The 14,247-nt window shown below is 48.2% G+C and overlaps 1 protein-coding gene across 7 annotated transcripts in view; it reads left to right on the forward strand.

The window, feature by feature from the left end:
- Positions 1 to 14,247, forward strand: part of Map3k13 (mitogen-activated protein kinase kinase kinase 13) — a 147,659-nt gene that overhangs the window by 123,186 nt on the left and 10,226 nt on the right. For all 7 annotated transcript variants that reach the window (XM_060370131.1, XM_060370128.1, XM_060370130.1 and 4 more), the window contains 4 exons: positions 1,968 to 2,077; positions 4,589 to 4,705; positions 7,762 to 7,899; positions 12,738 to 13,512. In XM_060370131.1, the coding sequence (XP_060226114.1) occupies positions 1,968 to 2,077; positions 4,589 to 4,705; positions 7,762 to 7,899; positions 12,738 to 13,512 (1,140 nt within the window). The remainder of the gene's footprint in view (positions 1 to 1,967; positions 2,078 to 4,588; positions 4,706 to 7,761; positions 7,900 to 12,737; positions 13,513 to 14,247) is intronic.

Below are 14,247 nucleotides of genomic sequence, written 5' to 3' on the forward strand. Positions count from 1 at the left end.
CAATCTACTCACCTAAACAATACTTAAGGAGTCCCGGTGAAGGTCAAGTGGAGAACAGGACCACAGGTGTCCTGTCCACTGTTTGCTTGTAACACGCTATTTTTACTTGCCAGGAAGCTTAGAAACACTCAGCCTGAGTTGGGTTGTTAGAGTCTGGATGTTTTATCTGAAAAGCTCTCCAGATTAATAAGATGGATGCTGATCTTTTTTGTCATCATTCTCCTCCACGGGGAATAACCGGGTGTTCCAACTCACATGGTTTTGCTCTAACTGGAGCAGTCTTTTATATCTGTGACCTTGCTCCCTGTCACCTACCAACAAGATGCCCTTGGCATCGACTGTCCACCCTCGTTAGCGCCTGATCCCAGCTGCCAGTCAGGAGCGCCGACGTGAGCTGGGGTGCTAACCTCTTCTCGAGATCTCCATTTCAATTCCTTCGGGCGGATACTGAGAAATGGGACGGACGCCGTCAGCAGGAGCAGTAAAGACAAGTGTTGGTGGTGATGTGAGGACTCGGGGCCTGCCAGGCCGTTGGTGGGAGCGGGACTTGTACGACGCTATAGAAAGCAGCTCGGCACCTCCTCAGAAATCAGGGGCTGAAATGATCCAGCGGTTCCTCTGTGAGGCTGTGTCCCAAGGTGAGGGAACAGCGCCAGGACAGTGCACACTATTAGAGACACTCCGTTACACAGCCAGCACGCGCTGCAGGTTGCCCTGTTAGGCCCCTGCGGTGGTTAGGCTCAAGAAAACCGCTGAGCGGAGCTCTTGTTGATGCGTCCTATCGACCCAGCAGAGGTTTGTCAGCCTCTGAAGTTGACCAGGAAGTTGTGTCTCACGGGAGGGCAGTGTCCTTCCTCTGTGAGCTTGTGGCAGATAGGTGGTGTCATAGCTACTCTGGGTCTCCTCCTTAAAATTCTTTTTGGGGGAAGCGTTTCCAGACCTGGTTTCCCTGTGAAAGCCCTTGCTCTCCTGGAACTTGCCCTGGACCAGGCAGGCTTGGAACTCACAAAGATCTGCCTGCCTCTGCCTCTGCCTCTGCTTAGATTAAAGGGGTGTGCCACCCCTGTCTGGCATCCTCCCTAAAATGCTTCTGCCTAAAATTCTTTACCCCAACTTCTGCCATTGTGTGGTTGACCTATTGCTGACCCCAATGTGAAATTCAGCACCTTTCTTGATTTCTAAGTGAATTTAAGAAAAATAATTTTTAAAAAAACTGCACAGACAAACTGTCCCGAGCATGCCTTTGATTCCTGCGTTCTGGAGGCAGAGGCGGAAGGACCTCTGTGAGTTCGAGGCCAGCTGGTCTACAGAATGAGTTCCAGGACAGCCAGGGCTACACAAAGAAACCAAACAATCAGCAATACCTCACTTCACCGTAAACCAAAAATGTATGTTTAAGAGTTCACTGGGTATAAAGTGGAGAGAGCTTCAGTTGACCTGCGTCCTCCGGGTATTAGACTCCTCCTCGCCCTCTCGCCCTTTCAGTCCATATTCCTGTGCAGTGTTCTGCCATGTGCGCGCTTTCTCTAGGATGATCTGTTCCGGGTCTTCTCTCGGGCTTTTGGCCCAAGCGCTGCCCATGTCGCAGCAGATGTGAATGAAGATAACTGGGAATCAACTAGACACGTGGACCGCAGCCGGCAGGGCTTTCTGCCTCCGCACTCCCTTGACTGCGGTTGAGCACTTTTGTCCCAGAAGGGGCGCTCCCTGTGCCCTGTGCTGTTTCTAGTGGCCACTGCTGCGGGGGAAACTGGAAAAGAGAAGGCGCTGTGTTCGGGACAGAGGGCGGGGCTTGAAGTTTCAGCGTCGGGTTGGGGGGGGGGGGGATGTCTTGTCTTTGAAGGATCTCGTGTTGGAAGTTTGCGAAAGCATGCAGAGGCACAGAGGGAAATGGCTTGTACGGGATCGCATGGACACATCAGGGAAGGAAACTATAGCATTCACAAAATTAAACTTTCCTCACTCAGGCCGAATGGAGAGAAGAAGTGAAAAAACACTTCGAGAAAATCAAAAGTGAAGGGACCTGTATACACCGATTAGATGAAGAACTGATTCGCCGGCGCAGGGAAGAGCTCAGGTCAGCTGACGCGGCCCCTCTCGTCGCCCCGCCCTCTTCTCACCCCGCCCTCTTTCACCCTAGAAATGAGCAGAAACATGGTGAACAGCCGCTTCACCTCCAGCATCTTTCCCCCTCACTTTCCATTGCTCCGAGTTAGCCCTCCTGGGGAGTCTGGAAAAGCCCGCCTCAAAGAAGCAGAGACCAGAATGGTGCTGACTGTAGGCGGCCAGGGTGGGACGGGCTGGGAGGCGCTGACTAAGGGATGCTGTTATAATTAGAAGAAAGTTCTCCGTTTCTTGTGCACTTTAGGGTGGCGACAGGTAGTGACAGGGAACTGATTGCTCAACTCACTTGCTCCCTCATTCAGGGATGCTTGCTTGCTTGAGCCAAGATCTCACTATGTGGTCCTTGCTTGCTTGGATCTTACTGTGTAGATCATGGTGATCTAGAAACCACAGAGATCTGCTTTCCTCTGCCTCCGGGGTAGAGGGATTGTAGGCCTGAGCCACCACTAACTTTGGGATTTCCTGTTTTTTTTTCTTTTTAATTAAAAAAGCTAGAAGAAGGTGTTTGGAATGTTTCCAACATAAAGAAATTATCGTTGTTGGATCATGGTTACCCTGATTTTTTTTATTAAGTTATTATTTTAAATGATGTTTATGAATCTGTGTGAGTATGAGCATGTTGAACCCGATTTGTGAGACCCCTAAAAGACTGCCAGGAGTCGAGTCCGTTGCAAAGCACATGAGGATCTTTTTATTACAACGTAGAGCTTGGGCTCACATCTTCACCAAAGCACTGGTTGAGAGTAGAGAGCCCTGATCTCAGGGTAGGTGGATAATTTAAAGATCCCAGTCCCTCCCAGTGTGCCCAAAGTGGGGGAATTCCTGCCTGGCAAGCATCTATTGGTTGAAACACAAAAGGGGATGTTGCATTTTTAACTGATCGGCTGTAGGAAGGCCCCCAAACCATTAACTGTCTGGCTTCCCTTGTTTGGCTCTCCTAGGGGAGAGAACCAGTTTCCTAGCATCTGTATCTCTAGTGGGCAGGAAAGAATACAGCAAGGCTGGTTCCTCCCCGAGGTGGCTGGACACGTCTCCACCTGTCTGGCCTTGGTTCAGGCTTGTGCTTTAATCCAGTAGCTCAAAAAACTAATTTTTAACTCTTTGGTCTCTCAAGTATACGTATGCAGATGCCCACAGAAGCCAGGGGCATCAGCTCCAGGTGTGGAGCTGGGATTACAGGTGGTTGTAAGCCACCTGACTGGGTGCCGGAAACTGAAGTCCGGTTCTCCGGAAGAGCAGTACATGCATTTAGCTGCTGCACCATCTCTCCAGCCCCAGATCTGAGCACTATACAACAAACACATGTATCAAAATATCACTTGGTACACATGTTCAGCTTTCCTGTCAGTTAAAAAATAACATCTGAGCAATAAAAAGTTAGAGAGATGGTGGTTAGGGAGATGGTGCAGTAAAGGCCCTGCCACAGGTGGGTGGAGACCTGAATTTGAGTTGCCAGAACCCGTAGAAAGTGGAGCACCGCAGCTGTGTGTGATCCGTGAGCTCCTAGCGCAGGACGGGAAGCTTGTGTGCCAGCCAGCCTGGGGTGCGCAGTGCAGAGGCAAACAGAGAGCCTCCAGCTCAGTGTGAGGTGAGGAACAACTCCTCAGGTTGTCCTCCTCCCTCCATGTGTACACCTTGGCATGTGGACACACGCGCACACGGTTCCCTTCATGTATAACTTCTACAGTCTCCTCTGGCGGGTTCCCTCCCTTATGTCCCTCCACAACAGAGATTCTTAGAGCACTTCTGCTGTCCTCAGTGCCCGCGGAGGCCGGGAGTTTCTAAGCTCCAGTTCCCAGCCTCAAGATAACCGCTGCATTAGGCAGCTGGGCTTCTATGACAAGAATGCCTTAGCTTTAGCAATTTAGAAATGGAAGAAGTGTAGTGCTTGTGGCTCCAGAGGTGGAGTAGTTCAAAATTAAAGCACCAGCAAATTCAGTGTCTGGTGTAGACGCCTGTCATGCTGTGGCACCCCCATGTGTCCTCACACGGTGGAGAAACGACGGGGCTCCCTCTCATACCCTCCACCTCCTTCAGCACCGTCATCCTCTGGGTGATGGTTTGCATTTGGACCTGAGGGGAAGCATGCAGACCACGCCAGCACGGATAGGCCCTGTGCCGTGGATAAGCATGTGATCTTGGTGTTAACTTTAAATCCTTTCCATTAACGTATGAATATGCCATGTGGTACTGATTGTGCCAGTGTGCGCAATGGACATACATAAAGTCCACTGTGTTCTTGCTGTATCTGTGGCCTGTCTGGCTCTCCAGGTGGCTGGAGGGCCCTTGGGATAAGACACACAGTTCAGATTTCCCATGTCCCACCCCTTCTTGTCTGAGTTATTGTGTTAAGAAAAATTTTAGAGCAGAGACCCCCGGGCTGGTGTTCTGAAGTAAGCCACTGAGCATGTTTCCTTCGAGCTGACCTTGTTCTCAGTCTTGCTCCATGTGTCTTCATCGACAGGCATGCCCTGGATATCCGAGAGCACTATGAGAGAAAGCTTGAGCGCGCTAACAACCTGTACATGGAACTGAGCGCCATCATGCTGCAGCTGGAAATGCGGGAGAAGGAACTCCTCAAGTACGTGCTCGGCCCCACGATGGCCCGCTTGCTGCTTCGAGCGTGCCAGTCAGCTGGCCATCCTGCTCTCATGTGGTACCACTACAGTGGACAGGCAAAGGATCCTTGGTAGTGCCAAAACTAACATGGGGTCTGGACCCCTTCTGTCCAATTACTTTAGATTCGGCTGCCACTCAAGTTTAAGCAAACAAACGGAAGGTACCGAATCTAAAGTAACTCGATTTTACTGTTCTCAGCTCAGACTCATGCATTATCTTTCTCTTCCCCAACACAATAAAGGACAGAGGGGTCCAGACCCCATGGTAGTTTAGGCAAATGAAAATATTCTGCACTGACCATCCTCCTCTCTCTGTTTAAAAGAGAATTTACTCTACACATATTATCTACAATTTATACACTATTAATATGAATGGGACCTCTTTTCTTCTTAAGGTATTTCTCAAATTAGTTGTTTGAGAATTTCATACAGTAAGCTGAGTTTTGACTATCTTCAGCCCTCACCCGTCTCCTCCCAGACCCACTCCCGCTTCCTTACCCATCTAACTTCACGCTCCCTTATGGACAACACTGAAGACAACCAGCTCTTTCTCTCTGAGCAGCCATTAATCACCAGTAGCTCCCCAGCTTAAGGCTGGGACTTCATGTCAAACTCCTGTCTCCTTGGTAGGATATGGTTTGAGCTTGTGCATGCTGTCTCGTCCACTTTAAATCCCTATGTGTGACTGTCCTGTTGTCTCCAGAGGACACTGTTTTCTTGATTTTGTTCACTGCCTCTGGCTCCTACAGTCTTTCTTACCCCTTCTTCCCCTGTGTTCTCTGAGCCTTTGGGAGGAGAGGGCACAGTACTTATGTTTCATTTTGGACTGAACACTCCACAACAGCCTCTTATTCTCTGCACCTCAGCCAGCTGCAGGTCTCTTTATTAATCAGCACCTACTTAAAATTGAAGCTTCTCAGATGAGGGTAGAAAGATGCATGAGTCTACAGGTATAAGAAGATGTCATTAGGGATCAATTAATACTATGTCCATTTAGCAGACTAGTAGGAGGTTCTCCGCTGGGGCCTATGGCCTGTCCAGCTGGAGAAGCTTGGCCTGAAAATGAATGACGCCAGGTGTGGGACTTAAGCCCGAATGAGAAAGTGGTTGTAACGCCTGTGCTGTCTGTGTCACTATTGTACCCGTGAAGGTACCTTGTCAGCTGGTCATTCGTGTAGATCCGAGTTCACAGCCGGTAAGATAACTGTTTTCCTCCTCGGAGCCTATGTGGTACCTCCCAGCACCGGGAAAGCTAGCCAGGAGAGATGACGCTTCCAGGTCATACCAGCTTAAAATCTGTGTGCTCTGTGATTCAGCTACAGATCTTCAGCACTAGGGTCTTGCTGTCAAATTCTGGAGGGTAACCAAGAGCACCAGCAATAGCCTGTAAAGTTTTGGATCTATGGAAGCTCAGTGGAGCCCAAAACTACAAAAGAAATAATCCATTGCTGACACTGAGCTCTTTATTTGTTAGCCTGTGAGGTCTAGTAAGAGCACTGATGAACCTTTATAGGGTCTCTCTCTCTCTCTCTCCCTCTCTCTCTCTCTCTCTCTCTCCCTCTCTCTCTCTCTCTCTCCCTCTCTCTCTGTCTGTGTGTGTGTGTGTGTGTGTATGTGTGTGTGTGTAAGCTTCTATAGCAGTAAGGAGGTTTCCATTTAATTGTTTTGAGAAGTTTATAGACATCTTTATTCCTTTCCATATCCTCTCCACTCCCCTGCTCTCCCGTTCCCCACGCCGATTTAACCCTGCCTGTTACATTCACCCTCTTTGAGCTTTTATTCCACGGCTTTCTAGCTCCTCTCCCTTGAGAGCCCCACCACCACCACAGTGCCACACCCCTTAGTATTTTCCTGACCACTTTGGATATTCCAAGTGAAACATACCTACCTGAGATTCCAAAGCTAGCTTCCACAAAGAAAGGTCAGCTACCACATCAGAATGATCGTTTCCAGCTCCAGCCATTTACCTTCCAACTTCATATTTTTCTTTATTTTGAGATTTTTCTATTTTATTTTATTTTTTAAAAATGATTTGTAGGTTTATTTTGCCTGCATCTATGTCTGTGCGCCATGTGTATATAGGACCCACAGAGGACAGAGAGGGCACAGAAGAGGACATCAGATCCATTCGACTTACAGATGGTTGTGAACTACCATGCGGTGTTGAGACTCAAACCCAGATCTCTAGAAGAGCCACTGCTCTTAACTGCACAGCCATCTTTCCTGCCCCTTTTCATCTTTTTTAATAACTGAATAATATTTCATTGTGTAAACGCATCTGCTTTTCATTATCCATTCATCAGTTTATGGATATCTAAGATGTTTCCGTTTCCGGATTATTGTGAATAATGCAGCAATGAGCGTGGACAAGTGGGTATCTCCATAGCAGGATATGGAGTGTTTCTTGTACATGACCAAGAGTAAGATAGCTGAATCGCGTGATGGGCCTGTTTCTAGCTTTTTGAGGAAACTTCACACCGATTTCCACAATGCTTGCACCAGTTTGCACTTCCACCATCAGTGAATAAGTGTTCTCCTTTCCCACGATGATTTCTCGTCATTTGTTTGGGGGTTATTTTTGTTTGTTTTTTGTTTTATGTGTTTTTAATGTTAGCTGTTCTAATTAAGGTAAAATAAAATTTCAAACTGGTTTATATTTGCATTTCCCTGATGTCTAAGGATGTTGAACATTTCTTAAAAATGTTTCTCATCCATACATATTTTGTTTGTTTGTTTGTTGAGAACTCTGTTTAGTTCTATGCCCCATTGGGTCTGGAGTTGTGAACTACCTGACATGGGTGCTAAGAATTGAACTCAGGACCTCTGGAAGAACAGCAAGTTCTCTTAACTACTGAGTCACATCCCCAGTGCCCACCTGCTCTGTAGAGGATGATTAATACAGTGCTCTAGTTAGCAACCTCTGATCAGAGTCTGTGTTTCTCTTCCATCAATCTCCATCCCGCCTCTCTGTCTACCAAAACCAAGGAGTGTTTTGTTTTATTTTTCCTTTGTCCCACAGGCGAGAGCAAGCAGTGGAAAAGAAGTATCCTGGGACCTACAAACGACACCCTGTCCGTCCAATAATCCACCCAAATGCCATGGAGAAACTTATGAAACGGAAGGGCACGCCTCACAAGGCGGGGGCGCAGACTAAGCGGTGAGACAGCTGTGTCCATCCGTCCGACACCTAGAGAGACGAGGACACCTGTGAAAAGGCCTTCTCAGAGTGGGTTGGGCATGGCCAGCTCTAGCTCACCAGCAGCACACTGAGCTGTAGATGAAATCAAGTAGGAAGACAAGAGAGAGCGTGGCACAGACGTTAGGAGCCTCATCTTCTCCTGTCTGAGGCACTCTATCTTAGCACCGAATACAGGAAAGAGAAGTGTACAGCAGGGACAGTTAGATCTGGGTTGACTTCAGCCCTGCTCAGGAAGTGTGTGACTTGGGCCAGGGCAACATCAGTACCCTCATGGGTAAATGGTATCATTACAGCACATGGGATTTCTTTCTATTCTTAGAACCCTTAGAAACAGGGTTGGGTTCATCGTAATTCTTGATTTTTGACACAGTGGTCTGTGCATACTTGATCATTATTTTCTTAGTTCTTCTTAATAATGTAAAACTCGCCACCAAAACTGAAAACAGGGCATTGATAATTATGTATACCTAACCTGAATGGAATTTTTATGACTTCTGTTTATTTTTTTGTTAGGTAGTTGCCCAGGCTAGCTTCAAACTCAATGTCCTCCTGTGTTAACCTCTTACGTAGCTAGGAAGATAACAAATATCTGTAATCACATCCAGCTGCGAAGTTTGAATAACGTGACATCACCTTTAGGGCACTGGTGTTCAAAATCAAGATTTAACTTTTAAGAAACCATTCTTTCCCTATCTATCTATCCATCCATCCATCCATCTAGCTAGCTATTGGTTTTTTCAAGACAGGGTTTCTCGGTATAGCCCTAGCCATCCTGGAACTCAGTCTGTAGACCATGCTGACCTCGAACTTACAGAGATCCACCTGCCTCTGCTTCCAGAGTGCCGGGATTAAAGGCATGCGCCGCCACCACCCAGCTTCTTTCCCCTTTCATAATACTTGCTATATATTGGTTTAATCACAGTACTAGAGAATAGAGATACATCTTTGTAGAGTATGAGCTTAGCATGCATGAGGCCTCAAGTTCAATGCCTAGCACCCTTGAAAACATTCCAGAATACTTGACACTCCTTTTAGAATTACCAAATGCTGTGAGCCTTATAAATCTCACATGCCAGAGAGCTGGCTCCATCCCAGACAGGTTAATAGAAAGGAGAGAATATCCCAAGCCTGGGCTTGTAACACTTGAACCAAATGCAGTAAGAAGAAAAAAAAAAAGTAGAAATTACAAGCCAAGAATGCATTTTTAACTTTGAAATGTTTATTAACTTAGAAAGCAGCAGGGTTTTTATGGCATTTTCATACATTCTTAGATTTGGTTGACCCTCCATACAACTCTCTTTTCTCTCTTCCTCCCCACCCCCAATATCTCTGCTCCCCATTCCTGGTTAAACCCTTCTACCCCTAATATTCTTCCTCCTCATATCAGATGTACTCTGTAACCCTCCTACTCCTCTCCCCTAAGTCCTTCCCCTGACTCTCAGGGACCCCTTCCTAGTTTCCCGACCTCCATACCTGCTTACTCTCACATGAATACAAGTGTCTATATTTGAAGCTGAGATCCACATACGACAGAGAACATATTTGTCTTTGAGCCTGGGTTACCTTATTTTTATCCTACTCAGAAGGCTGTCCGTTCAGTTAACTTGTTTCCTTCACTGTGGAGACACTTTTTAATTTCACGAGATCCCTCTTGCCAGTTGTTGCCTTATTTCCTAGGTCAAGAATTTCTTAGAAGGCTGTGCAAACAGTGTAGGCAGCCACTACAGTCATAACCCCTAATGACTACATCGTGAACTAATTCCAGGCTTCCACTTACCAACTGTCCTCACCATCTTCTGCTCAATAGCTGAGAAGCTGTTTTCAGTGGCAGCTAGCACAACCCTCTTTTTAGTCTTGTTATACTAATTAGGGACAGAGTCCACCTGCCCAACTCTTCTCTGCCTACAGTTTTAAGACCAATTGTATCCAGGAAGCCAAAGGACCATGTGACTTAAAAATAAGAGTTGATGTTCCTTTTAAGCTGGCCATGAAAACTCTTTGGGAGTTTGCCACCACTAGTAGGTGAGCCCAAGAGCCAGACCCAAGGCAGGCATCCTGCCTGGCACTGTAATGTCAGCCACCTTCGTGGGTCGAAGTGTTAGGTCATTTAGACAGTTCAGTCATTTCCAAGTCATTCAGAGATCTTGGGAGAGGTCAGAGGGAAAAGAGACCAGTCTCCATCTGAATTCTCAGTTCCAGATCACCAGTTAGTCAAGAACGAGAAGGGTGTTGGGCTCCATTTGCTTTTGTTGCTATAATAGAACATTGACCAAAACCAACTCGGGGAGGAAAGAGTGTTTTTTGTTTTTTGTTTTTGGTGTTTTTGCTTTGGTTTGGTTTTTTAGCTTACAGGTTACAGTCCATAGTTCAGGGAAGCCAGGACAGGAACTCAAGAAGTAACCTGGAGAAAGGAACTCAAGCAGAGACCATGAGGAATACTGACTGGTTCCTGTCTTTCCCGCAGGCTCACATCCAGCTACCTTTCTTAGGCAGCCCAGGCCACGTGTCTAGGAATGCCCAGTCCACAGTAGGCGGGGCTCTCCCACATTAGCGATTAAAACAATACCGCACAGTTACACCCACAGGCAAGTCTGATGGAGGTAGTCCTTCTATTAAGAGTCCCTCTTGGCCATCACAGTTTCCTGGTAGGTCCTCTCAGCCTGTTTTCCACAGGAGTCCATGTGAAAGAGAAGCCGGAGGTGGGAGAGAACTGTGCCCTGGAGTAAAAGCCCCCAGGTCAAAGAATCAGCTCTGCTTGATGATGACATGGCAACCCTTTATGGATTGCTGATACAACAGTGAGGAATGGGCACATTACACAGCATCAGGAGTTCTGCAGGCTGTGAAGTGGTAGAGCAAGGTCACTCTGTGGGGTTTGCACACTGCCTGACTCGGGACAGTTTCTCCTCAACTCTCCTTTGGATCCCCACAGCCTATTACCACGAAAGTGCATGCTACCCCAGCCCTAGAGGGCTCCTGAAGGCTTCTCAGGAGAAGCCCCTGGTCTTCCCCCCGGGTCCTCCCTCCAGCACAGGCTGACCAGCAGCAGTGTCTGCAGCACTCTGGGGCTTACAGGGGGCTGTGTCAGATGCTGCAGCTGAATTGGGAGGGGCTAGGGCAGCATGCAGAGGGGGCTGCTGCCTACCTTCTTCCAGCCAGCGCCACCACATTGGGCTGCCTCAGAGTTAGCCATTTCTGCTGTTTGAAAAGGGACGTGTGGGCCCCGCAGCTCTAAAACCTCCTCCTACATTGTGTCATGTCTGGTCCCAAACACACAGCGCTGGCTGGCAAGAAAGAAAGTGACCCTGAACCCAGCTTGTTGAGATCTACTTTCAGGCTCTGGCTCCCGCTGTATGGGACTCTCATGCCAGCCCTGTAGGTCCTGGAACACAGCTGAGTAGGGCCTCCTCCTGGTAGGATTAAAAGCAGAATGTTAGGTTGAGGGTGTAGCCGGGTTGGTAGAGTGTTCTTCTGACATGCACAACACCCTGAATTCAGTTCCCAGCATGTGCACCACAGCAACACAAGTGTGCAATGGCTAGTACTCAGGAGGTAGAAGCAGGATGGTTCACACAATGTCCTCAGCGAAGGTCCAGGCCAGCTTGGGCTAGGGATCCTGTCTCAAAAAGGAAAGAAAAAGTAGAAACCCACTGTCGCTTCTCACTAGCCTTTTCTTGCTGCCTTTGCCTAACCTCCTGGGTCCTTTTTCCCTCTCTGTTCCCTCCTTTCCTGCTTGCCTTTAGGATTTATTGAGTACTTGTTGTAAATAAGACTCTTTGCTAGGAGTCATTCTTGTCATATACAAGGATGGATAAAATATAGTCTCATCCTTCCAGGAGACCATGTCTAGGCCAAACTCACTGAACCCCTTAGATCTTGCCTATTGAGCCTGATGTTTGTTCTGTGGTACCCTATCCCTTTTCGTTGTGCTGAGCAGCATGCCCAGGTATATCATTAGCCCATGCCCATACCTTGCTGCAAGGTACCAAGCTGACAGCCAGGATCACAGGGAAAACAGTGAGGACCTGTGGAACAGAACTGTAAAGAATGAGTGTGTAAGTTAGTGACGCAGAATCCAGAGCAATAAAAGCTACTGGTAAGACAGCTCACCTGGTAAAAATACAGAAACCTGATGACCTGAGTTCAGTCCCCAGAGTCCATGGTAGAAGGAGAGAACCAGCAACCCCCAAAGTTTTCTCTGGCCTTTATGCATGCACTGTGGAACACACACACACACACACACACACACACACACACACACACACACATGCGCGCGTGCGCGCCATACATACTCCCCACAATAATAATTCAAATAAATTTAAATTTAAAAAGAAATCACTGTGAATAGATCTTTAGACTGTTTCCCACTTTCTGCTGCTTTACGCAGTGCTGTCCTGTACCTTAACCTGCCCTGTTGTGTATATCTGCTGTCTCCACTGGATAAAATCCATGTGTCCGTGAATGCTGACTGAAAGGGTGTGTGGAGCCAGGAAGGTGGCTCACTCTCGTAGTTCCGGTGCTCAGGAGGCTGGAGCAGGAAGACTGGCAAGAGTTTGAGGCTGGTTTGGGCTACAGAGTAAGACACTGTCTCAAGCAAACATACACACAGTGCCAGCAGAGGGTGCAGGGCCGCAGGTGTAGCTGAGATGTAGTGGGCTTGCCTAGCAGGGACCCATCACTGGATTTGATCCCAGCACTGCAGACTTATAATCCAAAAGTGTGTGAAGCCCGGCGTACTCTCCCCCATTGTTAAACATGGCTTGATGCGTTTGAAACAAATCTGCTCTCCTTCCCAGGCCAGACCTGTTGCGATCTGAAGGCATCCCGAGTACAGAAGCAGGTCCCACTGCATCGCCTCTGTCTGGAAGCCCCAAGATGTCCACCTCAAGCAGCAAGAGCCGATATCGAAGCAAACCACGTCACCGCCGAGGGAATAGCAGGGGCAGCCATAGTGATTTTGCAGCAATCTTAAAAAGCCAGCCAGCCCAGGAAAATTCACCCCACCCCACCCACCTGCATCACGCTCAGGCTCAGTGTCCTTCTGTCCATCCGCACGATCCTCTCCAGCAGCAAAACCAGCATCTCCCTCCTGCCCTGCCTCAGAGCCGGCACCCCAGACTCAACACACATGGGCAGGACATTGCGACCTGTGCCAATAACCTGAGGTACTTTGGCCCGGCAGCAGCCCTGCGGAGTCCGCTCAGCAACCATGCTCAAAGACAGATGCCTGGCTCCAGCCCCGACCTCATCTCCACAGCCATGGCAACAGACTGCTGGAGAAATTCTGAACTCAGCCAGGACCAAGCCAGACCCTGGGGCTGTTGTCAGGCTGAACCCTACGACCCCTGTTTCCAGTGCAGGCCGGAACACTCTGGGTCTTTAGATGTTCCCACTACTGAGCCAGTGGGGAGGAGCCCAGACCGGTCCAGTTCACCAGCACACAATCCTCTTTCAGGGAACGCCCAAAGCTCCGAGAGAATGGAGGCAAATGGATTCAGTGGCTGTCAGTCTGGTGTTTCTCATCAATTCACACCCCCAATGCTACCTCAAAAGACACGGCCCCCTCAGAAGGTAAGGGATCACAAGAGTAGACTGTCACTGCCATCCAAGGTCACCAGGGTCATCAGTCATGTGATGCACATTACAAAACTGCACATTTCCGGGATGCATTTGGGAAAAGGGGAGGAACAAAACACAGATGTTTCTCTGATGTTTTTCCCTCGGAGATGTTCAGTGGTGGGCCAGGGAAGATATTTTCGGACAGGGGGGACGGAGTGTTACTGACTTGAAAGCCTGGGATAACAATGTATTTAAGGCACAGAGTCAAAATGTCCGCAAACTGTTGTCCTAGACCTAAGTTTACATTCCCAGTGTGCAATGCAAACATGGCCTTGGAGAAGTCACAGTATAAACTGTCATTCAGTGTTTCCTGCATCCATTTACATAGCCTTTTAAAACCTGTGCTTCTGACCCCCTTGGCACTATGCTCTTTACAATATTCTTTAGAAAACATTAGCAACCATCTTGACCCAGCTAGTTCAGAATCGTGAACTCTCTGTCTCCTCCGCCTGCTGCCTGGCAGCCGTCTGGGGTGTGAAGATCCTAAGCTTGGGAGTCAGACAGTTCAAAGCCAGGGTTGTCCACCTAGCACCACTGTGTACCTGCCCAATAGCGGACTCGGCCGCGCTGGCTGTTTTGAAGACTACGTGGGTTAAAGTGTCTAGAATGGCATCTGGAATGCAGCCAGCTGAAAACGTTAGCTTGTCTTGCTCAGGTCTTCTCACAAAGGTCATTGTGAGAAGCATT

Source organism: Meriones unguiculatus, chromosome 17 (assembly GCF_030254825.1).
Source record: "Meriones unguiculatus strain TT.TT164.6M chromosome 17, Bangor_MerUng_6.1, whole genome shotgun sequence".
NCBI lineage: Eukaryota > Metazoa > Chordata > Mammalia > Rodentia > Muridae > Meriones > Meriones unguiculatus.